General features: G+C 39.2%; 1 protein-coding gene across 1 annotated transcript; it reads right to left on the reverse strand.

Annotated features, from left to right (window-relative positions):
* Positions 1–1,250: 1,250 nt before the first annotated feature.
* Positions 1,251–19,773, reverse strand: LOC113056394 (matrix metalloproteinase-25-like). Its single transcript, XM_026223163.1, has 10 exons — positions 19,588–19,773; positions 11,532–11,664; positions 11,005–11,149; positions 10,613–10,902; positions 9,631–9,807; positions 4,676–4,871; positions 4,273–4,355; positions 3,700–3,852; positions 3,321–3,599; positions 1,251–2,049 (listed from the first exon to the last, which is right to left on the reverse strand). The coding sequence occupies exons 1-10, from the start codon at positions 19,684–19,686 to the stop codon at positions 1,811–1,813; spliced, it is 1,794 nt and encodes a 597-aa protein (XP_026078948.1). The 5' UTR covers positions 19,687–19,773; the 3' UTR covers positions 1,251–1,810.
* Between the last annotated feature and the right edge of the window lie 858 nt (positions 19,774–20,631).

Genomic DNA, 20,631 nt, shown 5'->3' on the forward strand with positions numbered 1-20,631 from the left:
TAGGTGAACTCTGAAAATTCCAGTTCTAATGACATTGACTGATGAAGTGTCAGAAGACAACCACTCACATGCGACACTGAAAACACTAAAACAAAGTCTGAGCAGGGTTATTATAGCTAACTAAAAATAAAAGCAAAAACAAAAATGTTTCCCAAGACATTATAATGTGTTCTTTGGACTTCACTGACAGACTGACGTTCTGAGGTTCTTTTTTTTTTTTTTATCTCCATTTTATGTTGCAATTACTCTGCTTATTGTACATATCAAATATGAGACATTTATATCAGTAGTCTCATATTCATAATTGTGACCACAAAGTCTGTTTACAGTGTCTATCATTGGAACATGTTTAAATCTGCCATTGTCTGTGTGTGTGCATATAAACAGTACACATAGAGAAAGTGTGTGATATATACATACATAGATACATCACACGTATATTACTTTTACTTTCTGCACAACTCTGTATCCATTGGATTGATTTTAAAAACTTGAAATTTGCACCAAACATACATTCCTGTAGGAAAATAATTTCAGCTCCCACGTTCCCACGTTAAATTTTCATTTGGTTTAACTTGATGTATTAAATTAACTAAAAACTGCAAAGCTGAATATATATATACACATACACACAATAATAAAAACTACATATACGTATTTTAAAAAGAAAAATACAAAAATAAAAACTAATTAGAAATAAGAAAACTATGATAGTATTTTAGTGAAAATGTTTTTAATGTCTGATATTTTAAGATTTTTTTTTTTTTATCTTCACACATTTTCTATGTATCTGAACATTGGATGCATCACATGATTTTGAATTGCAGGAAAAAAAAGAGTTTTTTTTTTTTATAATAGTATGTTTTGTTTTTGTTTTTCAAAGAAATAGTAATGCAATAGTACTTTCACATCATGAATTATGTTCTTTGAATGAGGCTTTTTCGTAATTATAATATCAGTAGGATTGCATCACTTCTTTCAATTGCATTTGTATGAATAAAAAATAAAATAAATTATTAAAAAAAAAAAAAAAAAAAAAAAATCTAAGTAGGTTCCTTATCTTTATCAAAATGTCCAAGCAAAATTAGTTCCAGGCCTTGTGTATTTATGCAATGACCCCTACACAAGCTGAAGTAGTAAACCTCTGCTGTGTGTTAATGCCTCCATGTGGATCCTACTTGTCATCACAGCTAGAGATCATAAGAACTACATACAGCATGGGTCAACAACCTTTTGGGCATGAAGTGCAATTTTTTTTTTTTTTCTGGTTAACCACTGTGCCAGCAATGGCCGACCCCAGCATGCATTTTTTCAATGCATGCTTTATTTACTGTATACAGTTCCATTAATTTAATTTCAGCCTCTTTATTTCAACTTTACCCTAAAATAAGCTTAAAATAATTCATTTTAATATATTTACACATTAAAGGTGCATAGTTAAAAATAAATATAAAACTGTCTTTTACCATGTAAAGCTGCTCGTAGTACTATTTGGAAATTATATATCACTTTAAGTGCTTTGAAAGAGTCTGTTAAAATAAGTTTGAAGGTTTTTATTTATTTACTGTATACAGTTCCATTAATATCATTTCAGCCTCTTTATTTCAACTTTACCCTAAAATAAGCTTAAAATAATTCATTTTAATATATTTACACATTAAAGGTGCATAGTTAAAATATAAAACTGTCTTTTACCATGCAAAGCTGCTCGTAGTACTATTTGGAAATTATATATCACTTTAAGTGCTTTGAAAGACTCTGTAAAAATAAGTTTGAAGGTTTTTTTTTGTTGTTGTTATTGCAAGTGGCCCTATACAAGAACACCTGGATAAAACAGTAATATGATCAACAGTAACCAGGATGAAGCACTCATCTGTAAGGCTCTGTTCTGGTCACAGTCATATTCTCCTCTTTGACGTGGATTGTCAGGAAGTTTGGTCGGTTCAGGACACATCATCCAATCGACTGCTGTTGATTTCTGACTGACATTGTCTAATTCTCCGTTCTTCAGAATCCAGTATGAGTTGTTCTTGAAGAAATAGCAATCTCCTGAGAGGTTGAGAAAGTAATTGTGAGTAAAATGCATTGAGATTGCATACAAAGTTGGAGAAATGTTGATTTCATCAGTTCACCCAATATTTGTGTACAACATACTGCATTGTGTAATTCTGCATTAAATATTTAAATGCTACATGGTTATCAGATTTAATGTTTACATGTACTTTACAAATAATGAGTGAAGAAGATAATGTTATAACTTGTGGTTGATATTCATTCTGCATAATTTCTTATGCTGAACATGGAAGACCAAGCAGATCGAACTGCAGTTGTGTGTTTCTATAATTTTACTATAATTTTAATGTACTTTAAATACCATTTTAAAGTGTCATTAATGTAAAATACAAAATAACCTATAATGTTTCTAATTGTGTTTTGATAATTTGAATAATTGAATAACCAATGAAAGACAAAGCAGAAACCCAGTAAAATCTAATTTATTTTATGACTTTAATACAGACATATGAATATAAATATATAAATTGTCCATATTTTAATTAAAGATTTATAAAAATGTATTAAAATTGAATGATTCAGTTAGGTTTTAGTGCATTTTAATGCCTGAAATGTACAGCTAACTTATGAAAAGTTTGAATAATAACAATTTGTAAACAAACCCGAAAAAAGTTCATATTTTAGCACTTCCACACACACACACACACACACACACATATATATCATGGTCACATGACTTCAATGTCACCACATTTGAGAAATTGTAACTCTTTAAAATACATTTTAAGGTTGATATATATATATATATATATATATATATATATATATATATATATATATATATATATATATATATATATATATATATATATATCAACTTTAAAATGTATTTTAAAGAGTTACAATTTCTCAAATGTGGTGACATTGAAGTCATGTGACCATGATATATATATATATATATATATTTTTTTTTTTTTTGTATTCTAAGTTTTGCTTACTTGTGAAGATTAACCTAATGAACAAAATGTGTAAGAATCATAAACTTTTGTCGGTTACAGAGATTATTTTATGCAATAATCTAAAAAGCAAATAGAAAAATCCTACTAGGTTTTTGTCAAGGCAACCAGGGTGATGCAAACTTTTAATTGGCCTACAAAAAATATATAATTACTGCAGTGCTCTATTCTGCTACAGATTGATTGGAGTGGTCACAAACGAAGCCAAAGCTTCATAGCTATAGTAAACTGATAATGTAGCAGCCTAAAGCTGGAAATGCACTTGATGTAAACAGACTTTCTCTACATTACCGTCTCTCCCGGTGATGATATCATCTGGGTTACTGGGCACGCCCGTCCAGAGGATGGCGTTTTTGGGGTAATCTGCATCTGCACGGCTCTTCTCAGTCCCAGAGAACCTCCAGTACTCTCCACCACTGAAGATGTAGGTTTTTCCATTATGAGCCCAAATAAAGGCAGCATCCACCCTCCTCACCTCACTTCCGTCATGAGAGATCAGCCCCCAGTCTGACAGTGGACGTGGGTTGCCAGACATTGCCATGTTGTCTTTAAATACCCAGTACTGTGAGCCTGTGTGGGAAAAAAAAGTTATGCATTCCCTTACAGAAATTAGCTTTTTCAAATTGATTTGTACTTCCATTGTGCCCAAATTGAATAAAAAGGAGCTAACCTATGAAGAAGATGATCCTGCTATCCGTTTGTCTTTCATAAACTGCATCTATCTTGTTAGTGCCGGGAGGAAGACCGAACCAGAAGTTTTTTATGAGAACTGGCTCAAAGGACACAAGAGAACCGGATTGCTGGATTCGCCAGAAATATTGACCTAGAGCAAAAGGAATGAAACAAAAATTTCCACCTTTGTGTAAGTCACTACAAGCAAATCCAGTATTTATCGTCATTTCTGAGGTTTTATTTTGCTTCCCTAATTTGTCTTCTTTCACAGTTTCTTTTATTGCACTTTATCTATTTGCATCCATACATTTCTGTTCTGGAAATTTGGTAATTAGTGCATATTTTATAAGAGAATGGATCTTTAAATATGTAATCATTTAATTTCTGAAAAGTTCTAATAATACTCTGATTAATCTGCTGGAGAAAGCATGGTAATATCTAGTTATTTTTTTTACTCTGTTCACCTGTAGTGTCTTGCATTACAAATCTTAAGTTTCTAGTGGCCTTTAAGATGATCAACTATGATCTGCCTTTCAATATCTGTGCATTTGTAAGAACAGTCATCGGATACCTTTAAAAAAGAAAACTTCTCCTCTGATGTTTGCCACTGCATCAAAATCTCCTTTACAACGGTCCAGGACTGATGGATCAGGTCTAGATAAACAGAGAGGTCACAGAGGCCATTAACACTTTTAAGTTGATGTATTTGAGTGCTGGAGAAGTTCCACACAGTGTTTCTATGCTACTGTGCAAATGTTTGGGGTGTCTTTGAAAGCATACTCTTATTCTCAACACGGCTGCATTTATTTGATAGAGTAAAATCTGTATTGTGGAATATTCTGTGATGCAAAGCTGAATTTTCTGCATCATTACTCCAGTTTTCAATGTCATATGATCCATAAATCATTGTAATATGCTGATATATTATCATCACTTTTAGATAAAAATGGTACAAATAGGTAAAAATGACTCACTGTATTGGAACTTTGGGCCGAGGTGTACTCGGTGGTTTGGGCTGAGGTGGTTTGGGCTGAGGTGGTCTCGGTGGTTTGGGCTGAGGTGTACTCGGTGGTTTGGGCTGAGGTGGTTTGGGCTGAGGTGGTCTCGGTGGTTTTGGCAAGGCAGGTGTGGGAAGATTTGGGAATGGTTTTGATGTGCTTCTCTTGCTTCCTGCCAAAACACAAACCAAAACCACAGCGAAAACTTTAGTTATGGTCAGCTCAGCACATCATGATAAACTGGAAAAATTGGTTTACAGTTACAGACAATGAAATATGAGCCAAGCCTAATCTAAATAAATAAATGTTACAATGTTTAAATGAATGAATGAAATAAATTAATGTTTTTATTTTATTTTAAATTTGTGGCACATGTTCTTGTTTAAAATGATAGTTCAATAACAAAGAAAAAAAGTTTAAAATGACTGTAAATTGACCACAATACTCATTTCTGCATGAAATATTACAGTTACCAGAGCACAGGGATGTAACGATTCACTCAACTCCCGATGCGATACAGTTCACAATTCTGATTCCACAATATGATTTCACACAATTTATTTATTTCGTTATTTATATTTTAACAAAAAATATTGAAGACAAATTCTAAATGAAAAGGCGTCCTTTAATATTGTCTGGACAAAATGCTGCACACTAATTTGTGTCAAATAACTAAACTAAACTCAAGTTTCAAAACAAAACGCAAATCAAATAAATAAATAATACACATATTTTCATATAATCAAAGGCTTTGCCAGTGCTTTCCATTTAAAATTAGAGACAACCACTGCATTTTATTCACAATCCAAACAAAGATGCTGCACACATGAGTTTTTGATTGAAAATAGATAAAAAAAAACAAAAAAAAAAAAAAACAGAATGGTCTGAATTTAGCTTTGTGAAACTACTACATAAAACCCTGCATAAAACAAAAAGAGCAGAAAGGCTGCATGAGACACAAATTCACTCTCTGACAACAGGTGGCGCTCATGGAACAGCAGCAATACAGTGTTTCCTTGGTTACGCCTGTAAAAAAAAGAAAAAAGCAGTGCTGCACTCATATCACTACTCTTAGGCAAAATTCATTTAAACTCAGATCCCTAACTGTATCGTGATTCGTTAACATCTCAACTGATTTGAATCATCACATATTTGTATCAATTTTCAACCGGTTTGGGGTGCATCATTACAGCCCTACCAGAGCAGGTAACCAGGGCATCTTCAGATAACCAGAGGCCACTGAGCTACAGCATCATGTAAGGCACCCCTACACTTGATTGTTTTTTTTAGCTTCCTGACAATTATATAAGGCAAATTATAATTATTTTTATTTTTAAATATATGCTAGTTAACTTTTATTAAAAATTTTCCATTTCAATTTATTTGTATATGTCATGGTCCTGCCATCATGTCCTGACTTTTCTCTAGTCTAGAGGCAGGACCATGACAGACCCGTGTTTTGTGTACAAGCACATGGCCTTGTCTTTGGGCCATGTGCTTGTGTTGTCTCGTTCCCTTGCCCCGCCCCCCTTGTTATCCTAGTCTTGTCGTGATTGTCCTATCTGTGCCACCTGTCGTGTCTTGATTAGTTCCCCTATTTAGATCTCCTATGCCGCGTTTCCACCGAAATTACCCGGAACATTTGTACCAGGAACTTTTTTTCCCAGGAACTTTTTTCCCCCCAGACCCCTTGCTTTCTGCGTTTCCACCACGGTGTAAAGTACCGGGTAGATTAGGCAAATAGACTGGTGACGTAGGTCTGCGCGTTTCTCAATACAAAGTACCCCTGATTTAAAAAAAAAAAAAAAAAAAAAAGGTACGCTGATTTTGGACGTGCATCATTGGTAGTTAGTTCTGACTTTGTGCATTCGACTGGGGAGTGTGATGTCAGCGACTACGCGAATCCTGTAATTTTCCTCTCTGTATATTTACAATAAAATGAAATAGGATATAAAATACCACTGCCTCCTTTGGTTTCATTTAAGCATAATAACAGCTGCAGAAATGTACTTAGTTCAGGGATATGTACGTGTATATGCAGCCATTACAATGAAACGAAATATTATATTTATAATATTATATTATAATATTTTATTTTCATTTTAACATATAGATAAATTGAATACAGACCAAAGAAAACCTGTTAGATTTACCCCGCAGCTGAATTATGTTATGTTTAACCACTAAAGAGACATCAGAGCCAGCGGCACATATCAGAAGATCTGACCGAGATGAGGCTGCTCTCTGCGGATACATGAGGACTGAGCTTCCGCTGATCGAGTGGAGCTCACCGTCTACGAGATCGGCGAAATACATTTTTAAATAGGCGCTGTCTTTATAAATAAACCATAGATTTGAGTTTTAAACAACTACATTCTCGCCTGAAATACTTTTAAAATTACATTTCATGACACAATAACAGTAATATTTGAAAATGATCCAAATAAATGGTGTTTGAACTCAACCAATGCTGCGTGAACTCAGATCGCTTTGGCTACTGTTATTTTCCCCTCAGTATATTTACAATAAAACTAAATAGGATATAAAATACCACTGCCTCCTTTCGTTTTCATTTAAACATAATAACAGCTGCAGAAATGTACTTAGTTCAGGGATATGTGTAATGTTATATACAGCCATTGCAATGAAACGAAATATTATATAGACTTGCCTTTTTTATTTTAATTTTAACATATAGATAAATTGAATACATTCCAAAGAAAACCTGTTAGATTTACCACGCAGCTGAATTATATTTTATGTTTAACCACTAAAGAGACATCAAAGCCAGCGGCACATATCAGAAGATCTATCCGAGATGAGGCTGCTCTCTGCGGATACATGAGGACTGAGCTCCCGCTGATCGAGTGGAGCTTACCGTCTCTGAGATCGGCGAAACACATTTTTAAATAGGCACTGTCTTTATAAATAAACCACAGATTTGAGTTTTAAACAACTACATTCTCGCCTGAAATACTTTTAAAATTACATTTCATGACACAATAACAGTAATATTTAGAAAATGTTGATTCGAATAAATGGTGGTTGAACTCAACCAATGCTGCGTGAACTCAACCAATCAGAATGTTTAGCGCCAAAGTCCCGCCCCCGAAAGTTCCGGAACTTTGAAAAAGTACCACCTCGCCAGCAGGGACTTTCTGAGGGGCATTTTTTTACCCGGAACTTTATTTAGTTCCTGGTTCCTGCGGTGGAAACACACCGAGTACCAGGCCAAAGTCCCTAGTTCCTGGGTAAAGTTCCTGCGGTGGAAACGCGGCTCTAGTGTGCTCTGTCTTTGGTCGGTTCATTGTTTCCTCAAACTGTTCCACTCTGTCAATGTGCTACTTATGTGTTCCTACCTGTCAGCCTCCTGAAATATCGTGTCCTTGTAACCCCTCAAAGAAGTCGTTGTACTACCGTGAGTGTTTGTTAGTAGTTAGTGTTCAGAGTCTTTGTCTACCTTGTTTATTGTGTTTTAGAGAGTTATTCAGTGTCTACCCTAGTCCTTGTTTTCCCCCTTGTGGGTTTTGTTTTCCCCTTTTTGTGTTAATACACCCTGTGTTTGTTACATCCTGTCTGCATCTGAGTTCATCCCAACCCCTCCACATAACAGTATAGCACATTTATACACAACTTTTGTTGCACAAAGTGCTTCACATTGTGAAAATAAAAACAAAGTAGACATACAAATTTTAAAATACAGAATTAAACAAGAACTAGTTAAAAAGCCAAGCTAAACAGATAAGTCTTCAGCTGAGACCTAAAGACCTCCACTGATGGAGCTTGTCGAATATAAAGAGGGAGATTGTTCCACAGTTTTGGGCCTGCTACTGAGAAAGCACGATCACCTTTTGACTTCTTTTTGGACTGAGGAGTAACTAGCAATAGTTGATTTGATGATCTTAAAGACCTAACTGAAATCTAGGGCTCTATAAGGTTGGAAATATAGTTAGGAGACAAATTATGTAAAGCTTTAAAAACAACCAGTAAAATCTTGAAATCAATCCTAAACTTGACTGATAACCAGTGAAGAGAACGCAGCACCGGAGTGATGTGCTCTCTTTTTTTGGTGCCCGTCAGAAGTCTAGCTGCAGCATTCTGTACAAGCTGCAGATGTGACAGTTGTCGGTGGCTGATCCCCACATAGAGGGAGTTACAGTAGTCCAGTCGCGAAGAAATAAATGCATGAACAACGGTCTCCAAATCCTTAAAACTAAGAAAAGGTTTAAGCTTAGCAATAATTTTAAGATGATAAAAACTACTTCTTACAACTGAATTAATCTGTTTATCAAAGCTAAGCGATGAGTCAATAATGACCCCAAGATTTCTCACATTATCCTTCACAGTCATCTCCAATGAAGCAAGAATACTGACTTCAAACTCTTTAAAATGTGATGGCCCAAATATTATGATTTCACATTTTCTTTCATTAAGCTGAAGAAAATTATTATAGAGCCAAATTTTAATTTCATTTAGACAGAGTAACAAAGATTGCAAAGACTGTTCATCTCCAACTTTAAGGGGAAAATAAACAACATTGTTCTGCATAAATGTGAATATAAGTGAATATCTTTTAAAATATCCAATTTACTTTTTGCCAGAGGGTGGCACTTGTGGAACTGCAGAATTATCCACCTTATTTTCCAATGTGGAAGAAGTTTTTTTACAACTAAAAATAGCTGGAAACAAGAGACCAAAATTTACAAATGGGAATTACGGGAAAATATAGCCAAAAGTGAGTCTGTGAGTTTGTTTACAGAATGCTGCTGCAACTGATGCTGACGCTCATACATTAATACATATAAAAGAATATATAATGTTCCAGCAGCCAGTAGGACCCTCCCCAGTGCAGGCCCCTGGGCTTCAGCCCGTTAAAGCCTGAGCGTTAATGCACCCCTGCAGGTAACTAAAGCTTATGAACATGCTCCTACCGTAGAGCGACTGAATGGCATAACGATCATCTTCCAGAAGAATGTAGGATGCGTAATCACCAACATGACCCTGGTAGTACGGCCTCATGATGGAATGATGAGCGGAGGAATGAGAGAGACCCAGGGCATGACCAAATTCATGCACAGCCACCGCAAACAAATCAGTGCCCCAGTCAGCTAAACAAATGGGGAGAATAAGATGAGTGGTTCTTCTTTGTTTGTAAGAACATTTATAAGTGGGGGAATCATCAGTTGAGGCCATTTTCAGCCACATCAAGATAAACCTCTTCAGACTATATTTCACGTACTACGTAAATGTTTAATCAAATGTTCTAAAATAAATATGGCATGTACTGTAACAGTAATGATTTTTCTCACTGTTTTTTTTTTTTTTTGATAAAGTTACCTGTCAGTACATTACTGCTGAACTTATACACTTTTTTTGATGTAAATATAGATCATAGTTTACAAGAAAATTCTATTTTATTGTTTCATGTTTAATGCAATGTGTTTCTTTGTAATTAATTGTGAAATACATATACAGCAATACTTATTTGTTATGAAAGAAGTCAAACACCCCAAGCTGACAATGATACTAACTTTGCAACACTTTGTACAGCTGTTTCACAGCTAAAATTGAACTGATTTAATAAATTATACATTTTAAGACTTTAACACTTATTTTCCAGTTTATTAATGCAAAGTTCCTTTGAAACAATCTATATTATAAAGCGCTATAGAAATAAATGACATGATTTATGCTATAATTAAATATATATATATATATATATATATATATATATATATATATATATATATATATATATATATATTCTGTGGAATAATGGAATAAATGCAAATTCATAAATGGAAACAAAGTCAATTTACAAAATCACTGAATTTGATTAATCCATAAATATTCTACAACCTTTGGGACTGCCATTCATCTATTAACCACTAAATATTTAGTAAAACCTTATACCTTTGTAGGTCCAGCTCTCATCATCATCAAAATGTGTATCTCCAGAAATATCAGCCTCCCCTGGGAAGAAGGCATGAGCAAGTGTCCCTCCCTTCCCATCGAATGGATACCCATCTTCATGGTTCATTCGACCAAAAGAGATCTTGATATCAGCTTTGTCCTGCTTGTTTGAGGATGTAGCACGAAACTCGAGGTTGGTCACATCACTCCAGGCTTTAAGGGCATAGGCCATAATATTGTTCACTTCACTGGGATTGAGGAATGGAGGGAGAGATGGGTAATTATGGATGCTAGGACAAGAAAGAGGAAAAAAGATAAATCAGTGGCTGCACATTTATAAAGTTGACTGTATATATTGTGTCAGTGACCATTGTTAATTTAACATTGCAGACCTCCATGTGACTTCAGACTTTTTCCAGCGAAGCCCAGTGGTTGCATATCTTCTCTTCCTCCTCCGCTTTTTCAGCTTGTCCTCAGACCCTATAATGTCTGGCAGTGAACACCGTGGTGTGTTCATCAGTTTCAGTGTGTCACTGTCTAGAGAAGCGCAGGACAGAAGGGTCCAGATCAATATATAGACTTCAGAGATAGAGAGCCCATTGCAGTACGTAAAATAAAAATCCATATTGGGAGGAGAGAAAATAAATACTTCTTTCTCTAGAGATGCATTGACCAAACCATTCACAAGCCACCAACTACAGCATGAGTCAGTCAGGAAAAAGTCAGTCTAAATCTATTCAGTACACGTGCATTTATGATGAAATTAAAACATAGGGATTTGATTTGAATATGATTTGAAAAAAAGAAAAAAAAGAAGAAGCAAGAAACACTACACAACAGAAAGAAAGGGGGGGGGGGGATCAGAAAAAGACTTGTGAAACAATGCCATTGGACCATTTCCTGCATGTGTTGAATTTACCGAGTTTGCCTGTGTCTTTGAGGCCAGCGAAACGCTGCATTTCTTTAATGGCTCTCTCAATGCCTTCTTTAGTCTGCAGCTTTCCTGTGTGGGGATCCGGAGGGGGCAGGTATCCATACCTGCTCAACCAATCCTAAGAGAAATCAGAAATCACACGCTAAAAATTTTAGTATAACTTACAAAAGACAAAAATATACTTTATTTATATTATATATTTATTCAATTGATAGAAATTAGAAAAATACATTCTCAAAAAGGATGTATTAATTAATAACATCTCTAGGTTACGCATGTAACCCTAGTTCCTCGAGGGAATGAGATGCTGCGTCAAATGCGCTTTGGGGAACGCGCCCAGCGTGAGCGACTCTGAATATTATGTGTAATCAGTCTAATGGAAGAGTGTGACATCACAGGCGGGGTGACGTAAGCGACCAGGAAGCTATAAAAGCACTGGCATCAGTTTCGAGTACCAGCAAGCGCCGGCAGGGGTGCCAGGGGTATGGCTCCGAGACGCAGCGTCTCGTTCCCTCAAGGAACTAGGGTTACAATCGTAACCTAGAGACGTTCCTCTTCAGGAACTCGAGCTGCGTAAAATGCGCTTTAGGGAACGAGTACCAACGCCGCCAGGCTACCAAACCCCTGCCTAGTGTGTATCAGAAGAGCACAGCTTAGGACAGGAGGACAGAAAGCGCTTGGAGTGACTGGCATGTCTAGGCCATAGAATTTAACAAACGTAGAGGGCGTGGACCATCCTACAGCGTTGCAGATGTCCAGCATGGAAACACCTGCTAAAAAGGCCTTGGAGGTCGCCATACCCCGAGCAGAGTGAGCCTTGGCTCCCGACAATGGGGGATGACCAAAGGACTTATAGGTGGCGTTGATAGCCTCGACTATCCAATGACTACTAGTCTGCTTAGAAGCAGGAGAACCCCTCTTGGGGGGACCGTGGCATACATTCAATTGGTCAGTTTTTCTCCATAGGGCAGCTCTGTGGACGTATGCGTCCAGCGCTCGAACTGGACACATACAATTTAGCTTCGCTTGGTCATGCCCCTGAAAGGGAGGAGGACAGAAGGCCTGCAGCACTACAGGTCATGGTGTAACAGAGGGAACCTTGGGAACATATCCCGCTCGAGGGTATATGAATGCTTTAGTCATGCCAGATGCAAATTCAAGATAAGTTCCACAGAGAGGTGATAGCCAACAGAAAGGAGGTTTTAAGTGTGAAATGTCTATCTGAGATATCTTGAATAAGTTCAAATGGGGGTTTGCAAATTGCCTCTAACACCACAACCAAGTCCCACGGGGGAATACGGGACCGTACTGGAGGTCTCAGCCTCAGCGCACCATGGAGGAAACGTGTAACTAGGGGGTGTCTTCCCAGTGACTGGCCATCGAGAAGGGTGTGGTAGGCCGCAACGGCCGCCACATAAACCTTCAGCGTGGAGTGGGTCAATCCTGCAGAGAGCCTAGCCTGTAGAAACTGCAGAACTGTACCAACTGGGTAGTTTGCTGGGTCTAACTGGCTGTCTCTGCACCATGAGGTTAAGAGTTTCCACCTCAGGGCATACAGTTTCCTCATTGAGGGAGCTCTGGATTGGAGGAGGGTCTCAACAACCTCAGTTGAGAGACCAGCTGCTAACAGTTGTGCCCCCTCAGGGGCCACACCCACAGCTTCCACAACTCCGGCCGAGGGTGAATTATCATACCCTGCGCCTGCGAGAGTCTGTCCTAAATGGTATCTCCCACGGAGAGCCGTCGACGAGCGAGACTAGATCTGAGAACCATACTCAGCCCGGCCAGAACGGGGCTACTTATAACAGACGGACCCTGTCCCGGCGTACTCTCGCCAGAACTCCCGGGAGCAGAGCAATAGGGAGAAAGGCGCACAGACGAAGCCTCTGCCAGGTCTGTACCATAGCGTCCAGTCCCAGAGGAGCTGGATGAACTAGAGAGAACCAAAGGGGACATTGTGATGTCTCTTGAGTTGCAAATAGGTCTACTTGAGCCCTGCCAAATACTCTCCATATCTGCTTCACCACTTCTGGGTGAAGACCTCCCTGGTGGTTGATGTAAGAGACCACCGATGTGTTATCGGTGTGCACCAACACATGGTGACCCTTTAGGTCTGGGAGGAAGTGCTTCAGTGCATGATAAACTGCTAGCATTTCTAGACAATTGATATGCCATGATAGATGGCGACCGCTCCACAGACCACGGGCAGGGTGGCCACTCATGACTGCACCCGGTGAGGGATGCGTCCATCGCTAGTATTACACGGCGACAAGGAGCTCCCAGCACCGGGCCCTGATTCAAGAACCAAGGTTTCTTCCACATGTCTAAGGCACGGAGGCAGAGCAGCGTGACCTTGATAGTGCAAAGTAGATTGCCCCTCGGGGGAAAATCCCTTGGTCTTGAGCCACCACTGTAGGGGTCTCATGTACAGCAGGCCAAGAGGTATCACGTTGGACGCAGCTGCCATCAGACCCAACAATCTCTGAAATTGTTTGACAGTAAGTGACTGGCCTTCTCTGACTCTCAAGACTGAGATGAGGATCGACTTGATACGAGCAGGGGACAATCGTGCCTGCATCGTGGACGAATCCCATACTACGCCTAGATAGGTGGTTCTCTGAACCGGAGAAAGCACACTCTTCTTGGCGTTGTCTCAAACCCAGCTCCCCCATATGTGCGAGAATGACATCTCGATGCCGAGCTGCAACCTGCTCTAACTGAGCTAAAATCAACCAATCGTCAATGTAGTTGAGAATGCGGATGCCCTGCATGCGCAGGGGGACCAGAGCCGCGTATACACATTTTGTGAATGTGCGGGGTGAGAGAGCAAGGCCGAAGGGAAGTACTTGATATTGGTAAGCTTCGCCCCTGAAAGCAAACCTCAGAAACTTCCGTGTTGTGGAAGGATGGATATGTGGAAGTATGCGTCTTTGAGATCTATTGTGACAAACCAGTCCTCGGACCTGATCTGAGCTACAACATGCTTGATTGTGAGCTTTCTGAACTCTAATCTCATATCTGAACGATTTAAGACTCTCAAGTCTATAATCGGACGCAGCCCCCCATCCTTCTTTAGTACTATGAAATACCGGCTGTAAAATCCGGACTCCCTGTCCTGAGGAGGGACCACCTCGATGGCCTCCTTCTCTAATAGCGTTTTCACTTCCTATTCCATAACCAGACCCTGCCTGGGGCCGACTATCGTCGGAATGACCCTGTTGAATAGTGGTGGTGCGGAGCCGAACTGAATACGATAGCATTTTTCTACTGTGTGCAAGACCCATGGAGATACATTTGGCAGCAGTTTCCACACTGCTAAATAATCTACTAAAGGAATCAGTCTCTCGAGACTGACTTCTGGTGTAAGAGGCCCCCGCAGGGGCGGCGAGTGTCTCAGCCCCGCTACCCATACGGGCGGAAGATACTGAGTCCGATGCTCGCTGGGGACCGCTGCACCCTAGAACACTGGCAGGGTTGGCAGACCGGCCACCAGATGGTGCTGAGGCGAGACGGGCACCATGTACTGCGGTGTGTACTGCACTACCCCAGAAGAGGCTGCCCTCTGAAACCCTGGGCTCATGGCGTCAGGGTTTCTTGGCAGAGGACTTCTTAGCTTAATAACTGCCCTCAGATCTTGCTTGGGCTTAGAAGACCTAGGCAGAGAGCGGAGGAGCATGAGAGGCGATGCTCTGCTTTTGGGCCTCGTGATACGAGGAGCTAGGGTGCGGCTGGGGCATCTCCCGCCCAGATGCCCCAAGAGAGCGACAAGGGAGGAACTTATGGAATGTCGCCGCTTGTTTGCGGGCCTCCTGAAACCTGTCGACGACAGAATTGACTGCGCCGCCGAACAGGCCAGTAGGCTGAATCGGGGTGTCCATGAGGCAGACCCTGTCCCGCTCTTTCATATCGGACAGGGTCAACCATAAGTGCCTTTCCGCGGCCACCATAGCTACCATGGACCGCCCAATCGCTCGGGCGGTCTCCTTGGTGGCGCGGAGGGAGAGATCAGTGGTCCTTCTTAGCTCTGAAATATCATGGGACTTGATCTCCTCTCCCTCGTCTAGCACTTTAAGTAGGTCGGCTTGGTACGCCTGTAACACCACCATGCCTGTCCTGCAGCCGCATACCCTTTGCCCACCAAAGCCGATGTTGTTCTGAGTGGCTTTGAGGGCAATGACTGGGCCTTCAGAGATGATGCCGCGCTGGGGAACAGATAGCTCATGAGCGTCTGTTCTACCCGGGTCATCGCTCTATAACCGTGCTCTCCCATCCCCACCACATTTCCATAATAGCCAGATGAGGGGACGTAGAGGAGGGCCGAGAATGGACGTTTCCATGACCTGGCGATCTCTTCATGCAGGTCTGGAAAGAATGGAAGGCCCCGGCTGGGAGGTGGCTGACTCGCGCACAGGAATCGTTCATCAAGCTTGCTTCGCTGCGTTTTTTTTGGCGGGCAAATCAATGCTTAACTTAACCACCTCTAAGAGCTCCTCATATTGCAGCGAGTGGGGTGGTGAATCCCTGTCGACCGACTCAACATCAACCTCCTCGGAGGAAGAGAGGCGGAGCGTCGACCCCTCTCCCTGAGTGGAAGGAACTGCAGAGTGTGCTTCCGACTCTAGGGATTGGGTGCTAGATCTGGGGGAAGTGGAAGGAGATAGGGACTTGCGAACCCCACGAGTGCAGCCACCGTTCTGCCTCAGCAGAAGCAGGACCAGCACTGCGGGGAACAAATTGCGAAGGCCCCCTACTCAAAGAGGGGCCTCCGGGAACGAAGCAGCCGCACCGACATTCGCTCACAGTGCAGGCAGTCAGCCCCCTCGAGAGCCGACTCAGCGTGCTTCAAACCCAGAAAAACCATGCATAGGCTGTGTGTATCCCCACCCATTATATATCACGGGCAAGGAGAAACACACAACCTATAACGCGATTTGGAATCGCCATCAGAATGCTTAACTTTTGCCTTGCTCTTTGGCATGTCTAGGAGCTCTAACTGGACAGACAACAGTAAATAAGACTCACAAGACAAACAAGTGACATTCACACACAGAGCACTTGCTGAAAGACGCGAAGCTGATGCCAGCTGCGCGGCACGTGCTTTTATAGCTTCCTGGTTGCTTACATCACCCCGCCTGTGACGTCACGCTCTTCCATTAGACTGATTACACACAATATTCGGAGACGCTCACTCTGGGCGCGTTCCCCAAAGCGCATTTGACGCAGCTCGAGTTCCTGAAGAGGAACATCATTGTTATACATTTTGTGTTGGTTGTGTTTTATAAAATAATAATAAAAAATGCATTGTTAAACTCAATGTGTTCATTTCCATTTAATTATTGCTTTTTATGTCACTTCACAAGCCATTATTTCTCTGGTGCCTCAACTTTTCACTGAATATCGCTTACTTGGAAGTCAGGTGATTATATAATAGCCTACTAAAGACTTTCAAAATGTCTTTTGAAAAGTTTGTGATAATTCATTGAAGGTTGAAGTGAAATGTACGTAATTATAAGGAAAGCTAATTTGCAACAGTTATGATTTATGTGCCATATTTCTGTCGATTGAACTAGCCATGCCACTATTTATGAATGAATCCTGATTTTGAGTCATATGAATCATGTGAAGTGTTCTAGAAAAGAGGACAGCCGCTGATGTTTCAAGTATCACTAATATTACCTTTTGTTGATAATAGGGCTTGCCACGCCAGATCTGTGGAAAACACTGGGATTGTATGCTTATGGTAAAGTGGCCTTTGTTTTTACACAATGTCCAATCCATCCTTTTTTAATCATTACTACTATTTCCGTTAACTGAGCAGTGATTATATTCTCCATTTACTATTTCAGTGAAGTTGAAGAATTTAATAGGGTGATAGAGAAACAATTGAGAAAAGACAGGAGAGAAGGTGGCAGTTAGTGCTGCTGCAAACATCACAATGTGGGCTTTAAATATTTAAAGGTCAGGAAAAGTCATGTCAATAATATGTTATTTCTATTCAGATTTCTTGTATCTCTATTATTATTATTTTTCTCAGTTCAGATGGGCTTTATTGACATGATTTTTTCAAGAACCTTTGTTCCCACAACATAAAAACCTTTGAACAGTATGCAATAACAGTATTATGAAGATTTATATTATTACTTTTGTATTGTGTAAGTTTGTGTGGTCTGTGGTCACTAAGATCTTTTAAATATTATAGATTAGAACGTGTTCAACTAAATTTTCCTTGGAGGTCCTTGACAGAGATGACATTACTGAATTAAATGATGAACTGCCTTTAACTGTCATTTTGCATTATTGATACACTGTTTTGCTAATGAATGTTGTTCAGTTGCTTTGACGCAATGTATTTTGTTTAAAGCTCTATATAAATAAAGGTTACTTGACTTGACTTGACCTGACGTCAGAGTTTGAAAACCACTGATGTCCTGTCTTTCCCACACGCAAGAAATTCTCATGCAAACGTCCAAAAAAAAAAAAAAAAAAACACGCTCTATCTCTTCCTCTCTATCTCTTTAATGACTGCATCACCTATAAATAACTGAAAAAAGGCTCATTTTGGAGAGGCTAACTAAAAAAAAAAAAAAAAAAAAAACTGTCAAAAATAAGTAGTCAATTGCACTAACAGTAGCTATTTTAATTTACTAAATTTTTTTCTTTTTCTTTTTGTTTCAATCGTGAATATCCACTCCATCGGCATTGTATTGTATTCTGTTGTAATTCAACAGCTGTGAGCATGCTCTGGGTGGATGTATTTTACCATTTTGTTGATTTTTGCAGTTTTTGTGCCTTTTTTAAAAGGTATAAACTCGGGACACCTTTCACTGCTCTGTGTTGCTGTCACTGATCATTTGGTTCTCAAGTCTTAAAGACACAAGATATTGAATTTAATGTAACTTTTTTCTTCAATGATGCGTCAGTGTCTCATAACCTAAGTATTATCCTATGAAAGTCCTTTTGAGAAAACACAGCGCGTGTTCTTTTTTATTTTATTTTCTCTCTCTATATGACTGATGCATCAGACTGTGAAATTTCATGCAGTGATACGTGTTCATGGATGGAAGCGAGCTATTGCTAGAGTTTTTGCATTGCATAATTTGTCCATAAAAACTGAAAAAATTATAACTTTATCTATCGGTGCTGCCAGAAATATTCTCAATCTCTTTTTACATGGCCACGGGAAGGTCCCTCTAAACTTCTTTATTCTTTAAAACTGTAGTTTATGGTCACCCCAAGTACGATTTGTTCCTGGATCAAAATCTGTTGATGATCCTGGATCAACATTATTGTCCAAAAATTTAGACTTAACCCTATCCCTACCCCTAAACCTAACCCTACCCATATTTCATTCCTAAAATCATTGGGAAATTATATCTTAACAAGGGTGTAGAAGCACCTTACCCTGAATTTAAGCCTACAACATGTTGTACTTGGTGAAATCACGCTCACCAGTTTATATAGATACATTATGAGAGGTGGTGGGTCAAATAGCATATTTTTTACACAAATTGTGTGATTATAACACATTACAATATCTAAACACACTTTTGCCAAAAGAGGGCTAACACACTTGTTGACTTAAAAGTAACACAAAATGTGTTAACCTCATCTAGAAGTTCAAGAAATTTCCAACCCATCAGTTTTAAGAATGTAGTGAAATTGTATCACTTTCATAGTGTAACTGTCCAATTAATAGTTTGATCTGTTTTAAGGTCATTTAATGGGTCTTTTGTTTATCGTACACCTCAGTTGATGGACAAATGAAGAGAATTGACTACAGCTGCATATAATCATAAATATAAAGTCCACAATTTAAGATCATATTCATATTGTTTAACACATTTTGGCCCTCATCAAAACAATTCAAGAAATTCCCTTTTTATTTTAATATGACACATAGGGATTTTACACATGGAAAATTATGCTCACATAAGCACATCAAGAACAATACAACCCAAACTCACTTTGGACATATGGCACAACGTTTGTTTTCCTATTTATTAAAATATTTAACTTTTAGTAATGTAATAGCTCATCTTACCAAACCCTGAGAGTACTGGTCCAGCATCGGAGCCGGAGAGACAAACGCAAGCAAAGTGCAGGTCAGGTAAACCAACCAAAGACATCCTGAGAAAGTCATCTTGCTGGACGGAATACCATTTAATAAACAGCTGCAGACAATCAAAAGGATCTACTTTTTTTTTCTGAGGTTGATGCAGCTCTTGCAGACCAAATACATGAGAAGTGTGCTCTCCCTCTCTCTCTCTCTCTCTCTCTCTCTCTCTCTCTCTCTCTCTCTCTCACACACACACACACACAGACACACACACACACACACACACACACACACATATCTCTGTTTGTCTATTCCGAAAAATTAAGAAAATCTCACTCTCACAAATGAGCATTACTTAACTGCATTAATATACATAATTAATATTACCATTAATTATTCCACTATCCCTTGATTCAAAACAAGTCATCCTTTGCCGTTCTCACATTTTGCCCTACATAAATCAATCAAATGTCACCAGAACCCACAAAACACAATTTAGGTTAAAGATGCAGTAACACCCATAACTGAAAGAGACCGGATGTTTAAAGCCTTAGTAAACCGTTACAACACTCATATTTCTTAAAGGGATACTTCCCCCCAAAATTAAATTTTTTATATTTATCTGCTTACCCCCAGGGCATCCAAGATGTAGTTGACTTTGTTTCTTCAGTAAAACACAAAGCAAGATTTTTAGCTTTGCAGTCTGTCACTCTTATAATGTAAGTGGATGGGAATCATGGCTAAAACATACAATAAAACAAAACAAACATACATGAACAAAACCAAATTATACCCTGCGGCTCGTGATAATACACTGATGTGTAAAGACAGAAAACAATTGGTCAGTGCAAGAAACGTATTGTTTTGTTTGTGCATGTTTTTTTGTTTTTATTAATTGTATGTTTTAGCCATGATTCTCATACACTTACGTTATAAGAGTGATAGACTGCAAAGGTTTGAGCTAAAAATCTTGCTCTGTGTTCTACTGAAGAAACTGAAGTGACCTATATCTTAGTCTCAGCCTCCGAT

The sequence above is a fragment of the Carassius auratus genome, chromosome 37 (genome assembly GCF_003368295.1).
Source record: "Carassius auratus strain Wakin chromosome 37, ASM336829v1, whole genome shotgun sequence".
Classification (NCBI taxonomy): domain Eukaryota; kingdom Metazoa; phylum Chordata; class Actinopteri; order Cypriniformes; family Cyprinidae; genus Carassius; species Carassius auratus.